The sequence below is a fragment of the Drosophila serrata genome, unplaced genomic scaffold, assembly GCF_035046125.1.
Source record: "Drosophila serrata isolate PLE 108 unplaced genomic scaffold, ASM3504612v1 contig_34, whole genome shotgun sequence".
Lineage (NCBI taxonomy): Eukaryota > Metazoa > Arthropoda > Insecta > Diptera > Drosophilidae > Drosophila > Drosophila serrata.
In genome coordinates, this window is record NW_028256932.1 from 382,719 (window position 1) to 397,221 (window position 14,503).

The 14,503-nt window shown below is 39.0% G+C and overlaps 1 protein-coding gene across 6 annotated transcripts in view; it reads right to left on the reverse strand.

Annotated features, from left to right (window-relative positions):
• The window catches only part of Nipped-A (Transcription-associated protein Nipped-A), a 321,958-nt gene that overhangs the window by 120,746 nt on the left and 186,709 nt on the right, over window positions 1–14,503 (reverse strand). For 2 of the 6 annotated variants that reach the window (XM_086834335.1, XM_086834337.1), the window contains one exon: window positions 3,911–5,303. The exons of 3 other annotated variants lie outside the window; for them this stretch is intronic. In XM_086834335.1, coding sequence (XP_086690461.1) covers window positions 3,911–5,303 — 1,393 coding nt within the window. Of the gene's footprint in view, window positions 1–3,910; window positions 5,304–14,503 lie in introns of those variants that run through there. One more of the 6 variants, XM_086834352.1, reaches the window with a different exon arrangement.

Genomic DNA, 14,503 nt, shown 5'->3' on the forward strand with positions numbered 1-14,503 from the left:
CTACATGGCACACGATAGGCCAGCTCCACCAGAAAAACTCAGGAGCCTGGAAGAACCCAGCCCAAAGGAACAGCATGTCATCCAATGCGCACCACAGCGTATGGGGAGTCCCCGTCATAAACGACAGAGGTGAGTCACTTTTAGACTTTATTCTTTCTACCAATTTATATAAAGCAAGCATGTGGGAGGAACACACCTTTGTAGGCCACACCTCGTCCAAAGTGCTAGATATAACACTCGTAGTGGGCCAAAATACAATAATATCAGACTGGAAGGTCCTCGAGAGACCATCCTTTTCAGACTAAAGGTACATACAGTTCCAATGCGAATTCGATCACTCTCAAACCAACAGTCTTTAGGAACCCCCGAAACACTAACTGGGGAAAGTTTCATCTCTTGTAAACTCGCGACTAGTCCGTACACAGTGAAATCCGAAGAAGACATAGAAAAGTCCTTTGAGACCCTCTCACCAGGACTAGATGGAATATTTCCAGCCATGCTGCAGGCGACCAAAGAAGACAACACTCCATGGCTACACGCAATATACACAGCCTGTCTTAGTACTGGCTATAGACCCTCTCACCAGGACTAGATGGAATATTTCCAGCCATGCTGCAGGCGACCAAAGAAGACAACACTCCATGGCTACACGCAATATACACAGCCTTTATTAGTACTGGCTATATCCCAATCCAATGGAAAACTTCGAGGATTGTCTTCCTGCCTTAAGCAGGGAAGAGCAGCCACGTCAGTCCAAAGGACTGCAGGCCGATAAGCCTCACCTCCTTTTTACTCAAAACGCTAGAAAAGCTGCTGGACCTATTCATCAGAAACGATGTGGGCAGAACACTGTCAACCAACCAGCACGCATCTACAAAAGGGATATAAGTAGAGACGGCACTGCATTCGCTAGTAGCCACCATTGAGGGAGCCCTGCACAACAAGAAATATGCGCTCGGAGTCTTTGTAGACATATCCGGGGCATTCAATAATGTAAGCACAAACGCAATAATGGAGCGCCTATGAGCGACCAACAAGCACCCCGCCATCAGTTGATGGATTGAAAATCTATTAAGTTGTCGACGGGTACAATCGGATTGGGGCACCGCTTCCATGGTGGAAGGATCGCACAGAGGCACGCCGCAAGGTGGAGTCCTATCGCCCCTCCTATGGAATCTAGTGGTCGACGACCTAATCAGAAAGTTTGAGGGGAATTTCCCAAAGATAACAGCCTATGCTGACGACATAAGCATAATTATCACGCGAGTATGTCCATCGAACATTAGCTCGATCATGTTATCAATACTCAGGGAAATATGTGAGTGGACGAACAAGGTAGTACTCAGTATCAATGCGGATAAACGGACCTCATTCTCTTCACTAAGAGAAACAAGGTACCGCCATGGATCCCCCAAAAATAAATACAACCAGGCTGACCTCGAAAATACAAGTCAAATACCTGGGCAATGTACTGGACAGAAAGCTGGCATGGAAACCCAATGTACTAGGGAGGGTGAAAAAGGCCACCATTGCGCTATATGCATCCAAGAAGATGCTCAGCAGCACATAAGCCCTCTCACCCGCTCTGATGCACTGGGTCTACATATCGGTGGTGCGTCCGACTCTGCTATATGAAGGAACTACCATTTGCTTATGGAGAGAACCCAGCGGCCGGTACTGCTCTGCATATCTGGGGCGCTGAGGTCAACCCCCACAAAAGCTCTAGAGACTATAATTGGAATTGATCCCCTTGACATCCACGCGAACCTGACCGCGGAAAAGGCTGCACAACGCATCGTAGCGCTAGGAAACATGTTGACAAAAAAATACTGGCACAATTCAATTGGTCGAACCATGACCAGTGTATATGACTACATGATGAACCTAGAACTTGCCCGGATGTGAAAACATTAACATTTATGGGACCTGAAGACTGGAAAATGGTTCAGGACTATGCTCGATACCTCAATGTATAAACTGACGGCTCCAAGATGGAAGGAGGAGTTGGAGCGAGCATATACTGTACCGGCCCCGAGATGAGGATGTCGTATAAGCTACCAAGCCATTGTAGCATATTCCAGGCGGAAGCATTCGCCAACAGGAAGACGGCAGAGCTTGCGCAGTAAGAAGCCCACCCTTGTGAGGCGGTAAACCTGTTCGTAGACAATCATGCAGCGATTAGATCCATACAATCGTCAGCGGTCAGTTCCAAAAATGTACTGGCAAGTAGGGACGCACTAGATATCCTGAGCACGACAACGTCAGTGCGGATCTACTGGGTTCCCAGCCACCAGGGCATAGAGGGAAACGAAAGCGCAGACGAACTTGCAAAGGAAGGAGTTGGACTGGCTATCGATAGAACAGAAAACGACCCAGTCTCTATAAGAACGCTCCAAAGCGAGTTGGAGAGGCGGGGGGAAGTACTAGCAAAGAGCAGGTGGAGATGAAACTCCGCGACTTGCAAAACAACTAAAATCATGTGCGAAGAGCGCAATGACAAACTCAGCCACTACGTACTGCATCTATCCCGAAAAGACTGCAGACTACTAGTGGGAATGCTTACGGGTCACTGCCTGGCTGCCGCGAATGCAGTCAAGCTGGGCATCACCAACAGCGGCAACTGCAGGAAATGTGATGAATCTGAGGCAACCGAAACCTTAGAGCATCTCATCTGTAAGTGCCCAGCCCTAAAGCAGGCAAGAGTAAAGCATCTAGTAGATGCCACTAGTAGTCGCCTGGTAAACTACTTGCCTTCGCAAAAACTACCGCGATCCTAAAGGACTTCAACACCGCATAAGATTTTCCAGAACCATGTGAAAACAGCATCAGGATAAATAAAGGCCATACTGGCCTATGATTGGCCCCCTCAGGAGGGCCGTCCGGTTGAACCTAACCTAACCTAATGAATTAAATGCAAATCTGTTGAAAATTTAAATTTATAATTTTTAATTGTATTAATTTTTTGGTCGTTCCTATGGCAGCTATATGATAGTAGTAGTAGTCCGATTTTCATAAAATTAAAAAAAAATCGTTAAATAATATAAAATGGGTATATCTAAAATTTGATTAGATTCTGTTGAAAACTAAAAACTTTTTTTATTGTAAAAATTTTCCGATTGTTCCTATGGCAGCTATATGATAATGTCGTCCGATTCGGCCAGTTCCGACATATATACGAGTAAAAGTAAAAATATATAGAGAGAGACTACCTTGCGTAAAAACGGCCAGACTGACATGGGTAGATTGAGTCGGCTGTTGATGCTAAAACTTTATTAGCTCGAAAATCAAACATTCTGTTTGATCTCACCTAACTGATTAATTCTGAAATTATCAGCTCGCTATCAGCTGTCAATTACGCTTCCATTCGCCAATGAGCGCGGGGCTTAAGTGTCGCAAGTGGTGCTTAAATGTTATGTCCTTAATGCATCAACATTCATGTAAATATAAAAACACTGGTTAGCTTGACCAATTTAAAAATAAGCTTTTTCTGCTAGCACTAAATACCAATTTACCAAAATTACATAGCTCCAGTTAGTCTAATCTCTGAAATCTGTTCTGTTTCTACATGGAAGAAAAGACAGATAGACGGATGGACAAACGGACCCGAGCGTAGAAGAACAAAAGGACATGGCTAAACCGACTCGCGTGGTGATGCTAATTAATAATATATACTTTCTGCCTCCTTAAGCTTGTTACTCATACTCTCGGTTAGCATTTCGCATTTTTTATATGACCATTGTACCATTTATGTACCGGGCTCAATAAATGAGACGGATAAGTATCTATTAATAGATTTGCCATTTAGACGAACTGGTCTTCTTACAAATTGCATCGGCATAAAAACTTCGGCCTCCCAAAGTTTTTTTTTTTTTTTGTAAGATAATGTTAAAATGATTATATAGTAGCTTACCAATTGTGAAAAGTCGTGGTTCTAAGGTTGTGCAAAACGTGTTTCCATCCATTAATCCGATTTGTGCATTTGCTGGTTGGTGCCTTAGCAAATGTTTTTTTGGGGGAATTATATCAGCGAGAACATCCTTATGTGGATCCATAACTTCGGAAACTGATTTTGATTGAATGGTTCCAATGTGTTTTAATAATGTCATTGATTCTTCCCTCACAATTGCATTGGGGCTTGTTATATGTCTTACAAGTTCATGAATTACTTCATATGTAGCCTTGGCTTGTAATTCTTTAAGATCATCGCTTTTGTATTTTCCACTTATGGGGCTTAAGCAAATTTCTAACATGGTCTTCATATAGTTTTTGGTTATTTCTATGGCTCCATTGGAAACATCTCCTTCTAAATCCATTAATACAAACATAAACGCTTTTAAGAAATTAAAAAGATTTTGAAACAGAGCTCGAAGAGACATATGCTTGCATAAAAACTGAATAGCTTGGCACCCGCCGACTTTTGAATACCAAGGGCGATCATAACATAGAGATATCATTTTTTCTGCCAAATACTGGATTATTGGTAATCTACAAGCGCGTTCTTTATTACCCATAATATTTGTAGCAGTGTCAAGAATAATACCCATGCATGCTATACCAGGCTTGCACAGTTCTTTTTCTTCATGGCCCATGCATGAGGCCAGAGCATCAATTAATACCATTGGGTCTATTCCAGCCGAAGCTTGATGTCGTTTTTGGGGAAATGGTCCGGCCTGTTGTGCTATAGCAACCATCGTATAATGTCTCACAACTGCTGCCATAACTGGACATACAGAATCTCGTAAATCTTTGGTCGCTGAAGCTACCAACATTCCTACTAAGGCTGTCTGATGGGTTCTTCGAACATAAGCGTCATCAATTTTATGGTGAAATATTGACCAACTCATTATATTATTTTCGACAAAATCGACATGCGTAAAAAGCTTAAGTAATGTATGCTTTTCATCATCCAGACAAATAAATGCAGCTAAAAAACAGCGAATTACTTCCCAACTTTGTCGTCTATAAAATTGATCAGTTGAATTTGACCCCAATGCTCTAAAAGCGGCTTCAATAGCCTCGTCGATAGGAAAATCAACTGCAGTTTCGTATTCTTGAAAATATGTTATAATAGAAATTGTTGGCTTTTCATTTTTATTATAACATAAAGTTTGTGGTTCCACCATCATTTTTCTATTTCCACCTCCAAACTTTCCAAGGACGCGAAAAGCTACCAAAGCGGCGTTATCCTGACTTCTCAGCGTTTTCCAAAGAGCTTGCATCAAAGCTGCTCTCACTGGTTGTATGTGATCATATAAAAAGTCTGGCTGTAAATTGTCAACGCAAAGTTCCAATGTTCGCAAACCCTAGAAAGGAAAAACTTTTTAATAATATAATATAGATTTTGTGTCGAAATTTTAAGTAAAATTATTGAAGGGCTTAGTTTTATATAAAGCTCTTTACATTATTTTTATGATGGATTTTTGACAGTGTTAGGGGGGGGGGGGATGGCTGGGCCAAATAATGCGAAAAAATCAATTTGTGTGACGTGTCTAGAAAAAACGGTGAATTCCGGTGGCAATCATAAATTGGTGTCGGGTCATCGGAAATCAAAAAATCCAAATTCATTCGTTAGATTATAGAATACCCTAGGTAACGCTGTCAAGTTTTTTTTTTAATTCAAATTTTGAATATTTTTGAAATCTTTGAAGAGAAAAACACAATTTTTTGGGAAATAAATCGGCTAATTTGCCACTGTAAAATCAAAAGTATGAAAAAATAAAAATAAACACGACAGCGTTACCAAATTATATATAGAAATAATCTTTAAAATTTCAAAAGGATCGGTGCAGTAGTTTTGAAGTTATGATTCGCACCGACTTTGAAAACGTGAGTTGTGGGAAAAGCGTTTTAAAGCTTTAAATACAAAAAAAAAAAAATCCTGTGTAAAACAAAAATTCGGCAAATTTAAAAATACTCATATGTTAACTTCGTCAATTTTGCTTTAATTGATTTGAAATTTTGACACAATATTCTTTAAATATTGTGCTTCAATGAAAAATACAAAAATAAAATATTAAAAAAAAATTTATTTCCTAACACTCTTCCCCTGTTAAGAAACTTTATTTAACGAACATCTAACTCTTTTCTTTGTAAAAGAAGAATCAAGAATCTTTCATTTTTCCAAGTGAACGGACGTGTTTTTTTCTTGCGCTCTCGTTTTGTGTAAAAATTTGAATCTAACCACCGGGATTAACTTAAATTTTCTAATTTGTGTTTATAACTTCCCGTTCACTTCGCGTGTGCATGCAGCTATTCTTATTTGTGTATATAATTGGTTTTATTTTCAAATTTAGTTGTGCTGCTAGTGCTAGCTTTTGCATATTTTGCATTCCTTTTTGTGCCTTCTTCGTCTAGGTCGTTTTTTGCGCCGTCGCAACAGCTAAACGATTTTGCTATCTACTTATCTTCCACGCTCTCCCACTCTCTCGCTTTAGCTGTGCCGCTGCACTTCTTATCTTATCTAATCTCATACGCTCCCCCGCTCTCTCGCTCTCGCTGTGACTCTTCACTTCTTTCTTCATAGCTCTGTTGTTGTTTTTTCCAAGTACAATTACAGTGGTAAGTCCTTAGAGTGTCCGTTAATATTGTCTGTTTCGTCAAAACCTGCAATAAGGCAAATGCTGCAGGTGACCTTACAATCGGCTGCTGGCTGTGTGTGTATTGGTGTTGCAGCTCGGACGATGGACGATGTAAAAAAAAACATCGGCCAGCGTTACTGCTGTGAGGCCTGTCGCGATGTAGAAATGGAAATTATGTCTTTCATGCTGCAAACCATAAATGGTTTTAAGGGCATTTTATCGAGTTTTCGTAAAACTCTGGAAATGTTTTTAGCGCTGGAAGACCAATTGAATAGCCTTATGCGATTAAATGAGTCTCCTAGGCGCAAAAAACTGCTATTGGTGGGCAGCATGAAGACGAACCCCAACTACCTGCAACGGACTCTCAGCAGCAGCCTCCCTCGGCACAGCCACCGACCTCAGCATTAATTCCAAGAGTGCTGAGATCGAGCGCTAGAAAAGATTCGGTAGCCGACTGTGCAGCGGGAGTCCACGTACCGCCGATGATTTCTGTGTTTTCCACTGGGTATTGACCCCTGAAAGTCCCGTGCATACTAATATATCTGCCCAGGGTGTTAGGCCCGGAATACCGGCCGACAATGGAACGGCAGATAACCATTCTGCCTTGCCAAAACCCCTTTTAGCGGTTTTACCGAAGAGACATATTTTTGTTTCGCGGCCCTCCCCTGAGCAAACATCGGAAGATGTTGTTATCACCTTTATTCAAGGCAACACCAGAGTCGATAAAATAAAGATTCAGGTGGAAAAGTTTAAATTTTCTTACTCTAGGGACATTTCACCTTTCAAAATAAATGTCCCTAACGAGCTCTTTAGCACTATTTGCTCTCCCAACTTTTGGCAAGAGTACATTGTTGTTAAGGAGTTCGAAGCGAAAAAATAGAAAAAACGGCCTGTAGGAATAACTCTTCCCAGACCTCATCATACCACTGCGCCATTTACGTCTTCCAATCCAGACCCAAAAAACTGACCTACTCCCTAGGTATTAGGAGGCTTACGTAGTAAGCTTCCTAACTTGTATTCTGATAGCACCTTTTTATCGTTTGCATCTCAGGTTATTGTGCTCACAGAAACCTGGTTAAATCCTGGTTAAATAGTCCTAGGAGATTTTGGCGCCTCTGACGCAGCCCGAAGATCCTTATGATCCAACTTTCGATGTAACTCTTGATATTGGGTGTGACGTACAGAATATTTCTGACCGTCCAGCCAATAAAGTCCTATGTTTTCGCAAAACGGACTTTGAACGGCTGAATAAGTTTATAAACGAGTTCAATTGGTCCGATCTATACATGTGCACTGACATGGCAGTTGCCGTGGATATTTTTTACAGTGCCATGAATTCATTTTTTACTGAATGTGTTCCTCCGCCAAGTCCGAATAAACCGCCGTGGTTTACTAAAGAGTTGAGCCGACTTAAAAATAAAAATCTAGACTGTATGCTAAATTTAAATTCACCGGTTCTCATCCTTTCATCTTATTTATCAGCTCCGTAAAACTTTACCTTGCTGAACGCGCAGTGTTATAAAAACTATTTAACGAGTTGTAGGGCCCAGTTCTCACAGGACCCAAAACAGTTTTAGAATTTCGTTAACACTAAACGTAAGCCTACAACATATCCTTCCTCGCTTTCATTTGAAAATACTACCGCAAATAAAGATCAGGCAATAGCCGATCTATTTTTTAGCAGTTTTTTCAAACAACCTATTCAAGCTCTTTGAATTTACACCAGACTTATTCCTACGACATACTTAAATCAAACTTAATTTTCTGTCCTGGCCTAAACGAAAGCTCTCTCCTTTTAGATCTTCATTGTGTCAAGCCAGTTTATTCGCCGGGAACCGAATTCCTGGCTGTGTGCTCAGGTATTGTGCCGACGCCCTGTGCTATCCCCTTCTGAAATTGTTTACCTTATCCTTGGAAACCTCCCACTTTCCCATTATTTGGAAGGAATTGATTATTATTCTCTAAACAAAAAAGTTAGCAAATTGGATGCCAGCAATTATATAGGAATCTCTAAGTTGTTGGCCATCCCTAAATTATTTGAAAACATTATCATCACTCACTTACAGCACCTTTGTAGATCAGTTATTTCTCCATGTCAACATGGTTTTATTAAGCGAAGATTAACAACAACAAATCTTTTGGAGCTCTCTTCCTATATTATAAAGGGCTTCCATAATAATTGTCAGACAGATGTAATCTATACTGATTTCAGTAAAGCATTTGACTCTGTTAACCATTCTCTCCTCGTTAGAAAACTCGATTCAATGGGTTTTCCAAGTGATCTTCTTAATTGGATCTCTAATTATTTGAATGGCAGGACGCAAAAGGTCCTCTTTAAGAATAATTTATCCAATATTCTAAGGGTTACATCTGGTGTCCCGCAAGGAAGCCATTTGGGACCCTTATTGTTTTCATTATTTAAAAATGACCTGCCCAAAGTCTTGACTAACTCCAGAGTCCTTATGTACGCGGATGACGTCAAGCTTTGCGTGCAAGACAATGACGTTGCCTGCCAGTCGGATTTACAAACAGATCTTAATAATTTTCAAACTTGGTGCCGTGTAAACTTATTAAACTTAAATGGCTCGAAATGCAAGCTAATGACATTGTTTCGTGTCGTTCCTAAGCTTGCTACTTAAACGCTGAACTGCTGCTCTTTGGAAACAATTAATTCTGTTGACGATTTGGGCGTCCGCTTGGACCAAAACTTGACTTTATTGATCATATTTCGTCTATGGTGAATAGAGACAGGGGTGTGCTTGGATTTATTAAACGGTGGTCGAAGGAATTCAATGACCCCTATGTTACTAAATCCTTATACACCTCTTTAGTTCGTCCTATCTTAGAGTATGGATGCTGTGTTTGGAGCCCTCAGTACGGCGTCCATAGTAAACGCATCGAGTCGGTTCAAAAGAACTTTTTGCTTTTCGCTCTACGCGGTTTAAATTGGGATGCAAACTAAAGATTACCTTCCTACTTTAGTAGACTCCTATTAATAAACTTACCGTCCTTAGCCTATCGCAGAACGATGCTAGGAATAACCTTTATTTTTAACCTTATCCATGGTGATGTGGAAAGTGCTGACTTGTTGAGTCAGCTTAATTTCCACGTACCATGTAAAACTACTAGATCCTATATCCCATTAGTGTTGAGCCACTGTAGAGCCTCCTTTGAACTGCATGAACCTTTAAGAGTGTTATGTGCAAATTATAAGTGCCGACTTGTTGAGTCAGCTTAATTTCCACGTACCATGTAAAACTACTAGATCCTATATCCCATTAGTGTTGAGCCACTGTAGAGCCTCCCTTGAACTGCATGAACCTTTTAGAGTGTTATGTGCAAATTATAATGATTTGTACACACTAATCTCTAACGAAAATACCCTTTCCAAATTAAAATCTTTAATACTAACACACTTAGTAAACATGCAAGCTAACAACCTGGCGGCAGCACGCCGGTAGTCAATTTCCTCGTATTCTGTCCTATATTTTCCATCGCGCCTACTAACACCTAACCCAAACAGGCACGTGCCTGGTGTCATACGGGCCACTTGAATGTACTGACCTTAGTGCATCAACGTCCATTCATTTAGAAAAAAAAAAGAAATCGCTTATTTTTAATTACTATTGAATTTGAAGTAAGGACTTAAGCATAAAAGTTGTGAGCTGTTCTATCTTAAAATGATAACAAACCAAAAACATTGATAGAGTATCAAAGATTAAATTAAATTTAAAATTTACCCATTGCGGTAAAACGGGCACGTCAAGAAATGTTTTTTTTTTACTATTGTTTATAAACGAATCCACTAGTGTTACTGTTTTATATATTTATTGGTTAATTTTCAATACCCGATTTGATTACGACGAACGCGATGCGTTTGATAGCATTGAGAGCAAAAATGTGAATGAAAAACCTTGCACATCATACGACAAGTTTAGTCAAAGATGTAAACAAGTTACAGTTCGGAGTTACACGTTTATGGAAAAGTACTAGATAAGTACAGCGGCGGGAAGCTCGAATTGATTCCGCTGATAAGCGGCGGACAAAGCCAGTAAACAAAAACAAATATACAGATATACATATATACAAATATACAACTATTAAAAGTAAAAAAAAAAGAACATATAAAAGTAGGTAATGCTCAAACAGGTTGATGTTTTGCGTTCATTTTAAAACAGAACATTTAAAAACAGGTCGATCCATCGATTCGGGTTTGAATCAATCGATGAATCGATGTACCAAATCCATTTGTAAGATAAATTTCATACCTATTTATAAGATTAAGGAGGTGTAAATAAAGAGTTATTTTATTAAAAATGTTCATCTTTAAATACGAGTTTTTAGATATTTTGAGGACTGCTGTGTGTTGCTGGATTTGGGAATCGGAGAAAAACAAGTTCTTAGGAGTCCCAGGTAAATATTCTTACTTTCCGTTTTAAGCACGTGTTTCGGGGAGCTTGAATATGGAATTTCATGTTTACGCATAAGTACATATTTATGTACTCTAAAGTTTTCCTATATCAAAGACTGAAAATAAGCATGTTAGTCATTATTTATTATATTATTTTTTTTAATTTTATAGGAAACCAGAACGGTTCGGATAAAAATGAGCACAAGCTGAAATGTGCGAAGACCAACGTCTGGAATCTGACGAGTGCCTAACCTGCGGACATGTTTACAAAACCTCTGGCAACACAACAAATTTGGTGAACCATTTAAAGCAATCTCATCCAATTATGCTCCGCCTTTCAAATGCAGCGAAAAAAAAATAATTTGTCAACACTAAACGAGCGAAAACATATAAAAGTGGCTCATCCCGAAAAACTTCGTTCGACAAGGCTTTTATCAAATGAACGCAACAGCCTTTCAGGATTGTGGAAGACGCAGGATTTCGTAATTTTGTTTACTGACCCGTTACCGTGGCCAAAACTCATTTTTCGCGAGTATGCAAATTTCCGTATTTTCAATGTTACCATGTTAAGAAGTGATCAAACTGCTATGATTCAGTATTAAAATAACAACTGTTGAAGTCAGCTGTTGCAAGCGTGCTGTCTTAAAGTTAGACTTTGCGGTGCAGTTTGGAATTGGCATATCCCTGCCAAAAAATCGTGAAATAATCAAATTCCAAATGAATATTAATTCTTCAGGTTAGTACTATGTGTTGATACTAATATGTTGCGCGTTTCGTTTTTATTTTTGTAACAATTTGTATATTTAGTAAGTGGTGTCCCCTTGCCACTTTTGAAAAGTTGAACTTCCAAAGGGGTTTAAAGAAAGGTTCAAGTTGTATCAGTGAGTGTCCATAAACATGTTGTAAATTTGTCAGTTCCGAATTCAAAATATTTAAGCTAATTGTGCGTTTTTTGCGGTTTTTTTGTGGTTTTTTGCGTAATTTGAATTATTAGAAAGCAACATTTTAATCAGCACTGCAGAACTGCTAGAAGTGTGGCGTAAGCAAAGGAGCTTAAATTCGACCGGAAATGTATTGTGAAACAACCAAACTCCCCAGAGTATAAGGTTAAGTAAACCGTTAAAACTAATATCGACGGAAGGGAAGATGACAATACATATTTTTTTATACCCTTGCAGGGTATTATAATTTCAGTCAGAAGTTAGCAACGCACTGAAGGAGGTACCTCCGACCATATAAAGTATATATATTCTTGATCAGGATCAACAGCCGAGTCGATATAGCCATGTCCGTCTGTTCGTCTGTCATTCTTTCCGTCTGTCCGTTTCTACGCAAACTAGTCTCTCAGTTTTGAAGCTATCTGAATGAAACTTTGTAGTTAGCCTTCTATATACTTTCACTCGTATATATGTCGGAACGGACGACTATATCATATAGCTGCCATACGAAAGATCGGAAAATTTTCACAAATTTTACCATGTTCAGTTTTAATAGAATTGGATTAAATAATCAAAAATTATAACTTTTTCAGTTTTCAACAGATTTTCATCAAATTTGAGGTGTAGCCATTTTATATTAGTCTTAAATTTTGTGTCAAATTTCATGAAAATCGGACGACTATATCATATAGGTGCCATACAAACTATCGTTTGATGTAGAAGAAAAATGGAAATCTGTGAATGAAAAGCTGCAAATATAATATGTATAGGTGAATGAAATGAAAGCAGGTATTACTTCATTGTTTTTTTACACAAATATATATAATTTATATGGTATGGATTCCTAGTCATAGAATTTCTATCTGCAAGGGTATATAAACTTCGGCGTGCCGAAGTTAGCTTCCTTTCTTGTTTTTAAATTGCATTTTATATTTTAGGATATTTGATTTCTGTTTTTGAATTTTTTCCGAGCTCAGAGCGAGTTTTAGCAATGCATTAGTAACGTTAGTAAGTTGGTTGATTTTTATTAATTAATCTATTGCTTACTACTTGTGTATTATTGTTTTCTAAGTGTTCATTTATCTTGTTCTCTAAAATTTTGTAATCGTGATGATCTGGCGTTCTTGCCAGCCATTTCCACAGAGTACCTATTGCTTCTATTGCCGTTTTTTGTCTTTTTCGAGTTTGTAGTCTGCGAAATCAGATTGTAGCTGTCTTAATGCGTAAGAAAGATATGGGTGTAATGGGTGAGATGATATGATTTTATGAAGTGATTTGTCTTATTCCGAAAGTGTTTCTTTGTAATCCTGTTTCGAGTGAGATGATGTTTTTCTTGGACGTTGATGCACTACGGTCAGTACCCTTTAGTACCTAAATTCCTTTCCTGTCTGATTCCTGGTGTCACGTTCTAAAAACAAAAACAAATTTCATAGGTTTCGGTAAGAGAACTCCGAAACAAAGTAGGCAATGAAAATTCTGCCTGTGTTCGGATACTGCCAAACAATTAATTGTTGCTTTCGAAGGGTTTCGGAGCAGCGGTTCCGCAATTAGATTGAGATGAAGAAAAATATTATTTAACGAAAAAAAAGAATCGATAGTCTCGTTGTTGAAATCGATTTTTTCGCAGCTCTAATGACAGCTGAAGTATTCGCAACTGTTTTGCATTGTAATTTATCAAATATTGTTAAAGGGTAATGGGGCCCATCCACAGTAGAACATGTTGGCCGAGCATGTTGAGCTCGACGAAATTTTCATCGTTAGTGCTAGTGCTCGCGAACAAATTTCGTGTTCGTCGAGCTGCTCGAACAAAATAGAAATCATTCTATCTTGCTTGTGTTCGCAACAACATGCTCGACAATGGATGGCAACGTTGGCACGAACATCATTTGAAGCAAACGTTTGAAGCGACAACACCTAATAGAGATGTCAAAACAATTTATTTATTTTAGTTGAAAACTTTATATTCCAGCCAAAGGCGCAAACATTAATTGCCAAAAGTGCAAAAAAAGTGGCGCTGTCGATGTCCGTTGCCAGTTTGCATGTTGCCACTAGTTGGTGGCAAATGAAATTTTTGCTCGACGAGCGGCTCGGCCAACATGTTCTACTGTGGATGGGCCCCATAAGTAACTTATATGTATTCAGTTACTAAATTCATTTCCAGAATTACTTTTGAACCTGGACTCTTTTTTAACCTATCTTTTTTAGTCCTATCTGATTCTACTCTGAGCTCCCCTACGATTACTGCCTGATTCCATCTCAAATTCCTGGTAAATTCTGTTCAGAATCCCTTCCGAAATTCCCTTCTGATTCAGGGGAGAAAAAGTGTCAATATTCAATTCATTGAAGTTTTTAGTTTTGGAAGGATATCTACGTTAGAGATTAATGTGTACACAATACTCAAAGCTTCATGCAATTCAAAAGAGGTTTTACAGTGATGCAACACTAAAGAAATATAGGATCTAGTATTTCTACTTGGTACATGGAAATTGAGCTGACTCAACAAGTCAGCACTTTCCATCATGAATGAGGTTATAGATAAAGGTAATGCCAAGCATAGTTCTACGGTTGGCAAAGGA